The sequence below is a fragment of the Arachis hypogaea genome, chromosome 20 (genome assembly GCF_003086295.3).
Source record: "Arachis hypogaea cultivar Tifrunner chromosome 20, arahy.Tifrunner.gnm2.J5K5, whole genome shotgun sequence".
In the NCBI taxonomy this organism is placed as follows: domain Eukaryota; kingdom Viridiplantae; phylum Streptophyta; class Magnoliopsida; order Fabales; family Fabaceae; genus Arachis; species Arachis hypogaea.
Window position 1 is genome coordinate 39585671 of NC_092055.1, and position 4636 is coordinate 39590306.

Genomic DNA, 4636 nt, shown 5'->3' on the forward strand with positions numbered 1-4636 from the left:
TAGTACTATAATAAACAAACTATTTACATCTAAAATAGTAAGATAAGATAAGATAAAAAAAATAATAAATAGTTTTTTATAAATATTATCTAAAACAGTTTAAGTTGATAAAATTACCCTTAAATAACTAAACACTGTTTTATACGGACACTTAATTATGCGTTATTATTTTAGAAAAAATAATCATATTTTACATTTATTGTTTTTTTGAAAAACGAACACCGTATTATAAATTAGCCGAAGGCCCAATCCAAGCCCATTCCTAAAACCCTAACAAATAGCAATGTGTTTGTCCCCGTCGTAACTCGTTTGTTGCAGCTGAGCAGTGAGTATCGAGTAGCGAATCAATCATATTGGAGCTACGAACATGGCGGCGAGCGATCGCACAGTCTTGCAGTTTTCTTCTTCGTCCTCTTCTTCGACGAGCTTGTCTGCGAGGGTGCATCCTCTGGTTGTGTTCAACATCTGCGATTGCTACGTTCGGCGCCCCGACCAAGCTGAGCGCGTCATTGGAACCCTACTCGGCTCCGTCCTCCCCGATGGCACCGTCGATATTCGCAACTCCTACGCCGTTCCTCATAATGAGTCCGTCGATCAGGTCCCTTCACCCATCCAAATCACCACTTTATTTTTTTATTTCGGGAACTGTTGTGAATGGAAATTTGTTAGCCGCACATGTGATTGGAGATCAGTTGTTCTAAATCTGGATATGAATCAAGCGATTGGATTTTTATTTATAGGTTTATATTCAGTTCTTTTTCATGTTTATTCGATTTATTATTTCAGTATATGGTTTGATTTATTTGAAAAAGAGTATAATTTGCTCCATTGTATTTCATGCTTGTGCTGAACAATATGGTAGGTAATGTTGCTGGGTATTTGTTGTGTGGTTTATTACTTCATTCTTGTTATCAATTGTTTCTTCATAATCATAGATCGTAGCCTGTAGCAGTGTATGTATGTGCCTCGCACTCGATGTGGCTTCATATTGGTGAAATATTAAACTTATAGTTCGTTATGATTATGATGATGTTGATACATTTTTTTTTGAACAATCAACACTGGTGAGAGAGGTTTCATGTGGTATGAGGGTCAACCTGACCGGTTTAAGCCTCGAGTGCGGCCCCAATCTTCTTTTATCTTATAGGTAGGCCCCATTATTGAGACATCCTGGAAGGGAAAGGGAAGGTAGTACCCGAACTTTTTCCAAAGAAAGTCAGATGTCTGTCTAATAGACTTTTAGGCTAATATGGTGGATTTTTTTTGCTGAAACTGAGGAAGTTATGGTAACAAACATCAGTAGATAAGAGTTTCGGCTAATCTTGTTATTGAATGTTTTCTTAGTTTACTTCTATTGTATCCTATAATTGCATTTCCCGAGTTTTCCCTCCGACTAGGTTCTATTAGGTGATGATGGCATTCTCTACTTCTGTTTTTCCTTTTGAAGGCAGTTCTTTTAACTTCTTGTTGATAGGGCTAATAATTTTTTCCCAAAGCTATTAGTATCACTGAATTATATAGAATTTAGAAAGGAAGCTTGAAGTGCATGATTATAAATTTGTTCTCCAGACATTAGTCAGGTATCCTCTTCAATGCATTATTGATGATACCGTTACAAGTCTGGAAAATTAATTGAGTCCATCGTTACAGATGTGATTGTTTTCAGTGCTCACATCTGCTCCATTGGGCCTCCACATATCAAAAGTATGAGTTCTAATTTCTTTTACCAAATAAACAAAAGTGTTCATAAATTTGGTTTTCAAGAAAATGTGGGAGCACAGATATTTGGTGCACGGGTAGTTGCCATTATCATATGGAATCAGGGGAAATAGTTGTAAACAAGAAATCTACTTTTGACCTTTTGATTTCCTCTTCTGGTGACTATTTAAACATTTACTCTCAAATAGATATTATAATTTTTTTTCTTTTCCTTTCAGGTTGCCCTGGATATTGAGTATCACCACAACATGTTAATATCCCACCAAAAAGTGAATCCAAAGGAAGTCATAGTCGGATGGTAAGAAAATTTACTTTAATATGGATTGTCTTAAACTTGTTGCTGAAGTGCTATGCAATAGTCTTATTGTTGAGGTGTTCACCAATAATGCTCTGAAACTCTTAGGGCCTAGGTGAAAAAAGTTTCTTGTCTTTTGGTTTTTGCAGGGCCGAGTGTTTGTCAATTTTTGTACAGTGTTATGCAAGAAGTTATCTGAAAAATGTGTTTACTGGAAACTTCTATTTGATGAATACGGTGCTATCACGTCTTAGTGAATTTATAAAGCAAATGATTTATCCAAGGGATCTTCGCTAATTAATTGCAATGATGTTTGTTTGTGTTTAAATGTTTCTCTTCTGTTTTTCTTCCCTGCCCTTTTATGTGTTTGGTTGATCCATACAGGTATTCAACTGGTCTTGGAGTTACTGGTGGTAGTGCATTGATCCATGAATTTTATTCTAGAGAAGTACCCAATCCCATACATTTGACTGTTGATACTGGATTCACAAATGGAGAGGGTACCATAAAGGCATATGTTTCAAACAATTTATCTCTCGGAGACCGCCAAATTGCTGCACAGTTTCAAGAAATTCCATTGGATCTTCGTATGGTTGAGGCTGAGCGAGTTGGATGTAAGTATGGACTGTTGTAAAGCTCATGCATTTTTTCTCCTTCGATGAATTTTTAATTTCCAAAGATTTATGTGTTTTCTTTCATGGATACTTGATACATCTGTAGACAGTTAGTGCTTCAAATTTCCTTGTTACATAATCAATAGCCACTATTTCTCTAAGTTGTATTTTGAAGAAAACTAGTTTGGCTAAACTTCTTAAATAAGTTCTTTTGAAAAAAGGAGCTTAAAATATAAGGACTTTTATTAATAACAACTTTTAAATAAGTTATTTTGTGTTTGGAAAGTTATTATAGAAGTCCTTGTTTTAAAGTTGTGCATTAAATAGGAGTGATAAAATAGCTTTTGAAAATAGAAGTCATATTTTTTAACTTATTCAAAAGCTCTTAAATAACTTTTTGAAAAGTTAAAAGTTTATCTAAAAAACTGTACCAAACACTATTAATATAACTTTTTATAAGTCAAAAGCTAAAAAAAGTAGCTTTTGAAGTTTCCCAAACGGACCCTAAGTGGCTATGAATATTTTGAAATTATTTAATAGATATATTGCTTTGAGTTTTGCCAAAATAAAAAAAATCCCACATACTGTTTTCTATCTGTACTCATGTATGAAGAGATTCCACAAAATGTAGTGTTTCCATACTCTGTTTTGAAAGAATTGTTTGAGATTCACATATAGATAAGCTGTTCCGTATTATATTTTTATAGTATAGAATGCTCTTACATTAGTGCGAGGTCATTCTGATTCTTACTTCTGCTATACAATGCCTTGTGAATATCTTTTTCAGCTTATCATTTGCTTTTTTTCTTGCGATAACATTATAGTTAAGTAGTGTGTAAGCTTATGCAGCTAAATGTAACATCGATTGGTTGAAGCTAATTGCATGATTATTCCATGTTAATGGCAGTTGATACTCTGAAGTCAACCAACGTTGACAAAATTCCCTCTGATTTAGAAGGGATGGAAATGTCAATGCAACATCTACTAGACTTGATCGATGACATGTACAGATATGTTGATGACGTTGTGGTAACATGGATTTGCTCTCAGTTTCTCTAATCACTCACCTTTTCTTATGAGACTGTGTTAACCCTTTTTTCATCTCAGGAAGGGCGTGTTGCTCCAGACAATAAAATTGGGCGATATATATCAGATGCTGTAGGCTCCCTTCCCAAATTACCCCCAGATGCTTTTGATAAGCTTATTAATGACAGCTTGCAGGTATGATTATGACCTACTTTTTTATGGCCACTGATTTCCAATTGCGGGTTTTATAGTTTTATATACCAATTGTAAAATAAAAGATATCGTGGTTATTTTTTGGGGTTATTTACTTGTTTATGAGCATGCCTTCTCTGCTTTCCATTCCTAGTTTATTATTGAGCTTATAATGATGTTTTGCCCATTTCAGGATCACTTGCTCTTGCTATATTTATCTAGCATCACAAGGACACAGCTTAGCTTGGCCGAAAAATTGAACACGGCTGCTCAAATTCTGTGATTTTTACGTTTTTCGAATCAACAAGCTCTTTATTTTTCCCCTGAAAAGGTTCCCGTTGTTGTTATTTTTTCCGCCGTTGTTATTTTTTCCGCCGTTGTTATTTTCTAGTTAACTCGGATATCAGAATTTTATAATATACTTTTGGTTAGGTTTCATTTATTTTGTCAAAGGCCATAGTGTAGCCTTCACTTATGAAATGTCATGTAATCTGTTATACTTGAAAGAAAATGAGCGATATACTTTCCTTTGCGAGCTGTGTTTTGTTTAGTGCCTGAATTAATCTTGTTCAACGTTCTTTTAAGCTCTTAAATTTTCAATTATGATGTATTAGTGGCAGTATGGACATTTCTCAGCATGTCTTAATTCTGCTTTGGGCACTACATAAAAAGATTATAAAAATACCTCAAAAACTGAGGCATCTGTTGCTCATGGGAACAGAAGCCATGCGTTATTGTGTTACGTGCGAAAGAAAAATCTAATCTTTTGACCATGTTTTAGGTTTGTTAA

At 34.6% G+C, this 4636-nt stretch overlaps 1 protein-coding gene across 1 annotated transcript; it reads left to right on the forward strand.

The window, feature by feature from the left end:
• Positions 1 to 206: 206 nt before the first annotated feature.
• Positions 207 to 4381, forward strand: LOC112783217 (eukaryotic translation initiation factor 3 subunit F). Its single transcript, XM_025826033.3, has 6 exons — positions 207 to 598; positions 1938 to 2017; positions 2399 to 2628; positions 3536 to 3657; positions 3736 to 3849; positions 4040 to 4381. The coding sequence occupies exons 1-6, from the start codon at positions 368 to 370 to the stop codon at positions 4127 to 4129; spliced, it is 867 nt and encodes a 288-aa protein (XP_025681818.1). The 5' UTR covers positions 207 to 367; the 3' UTR covers positions 4130 to 4381.
• The last annotated feature ends 255 nt before the right edge of the window (positions 4382 to 4636 follow it).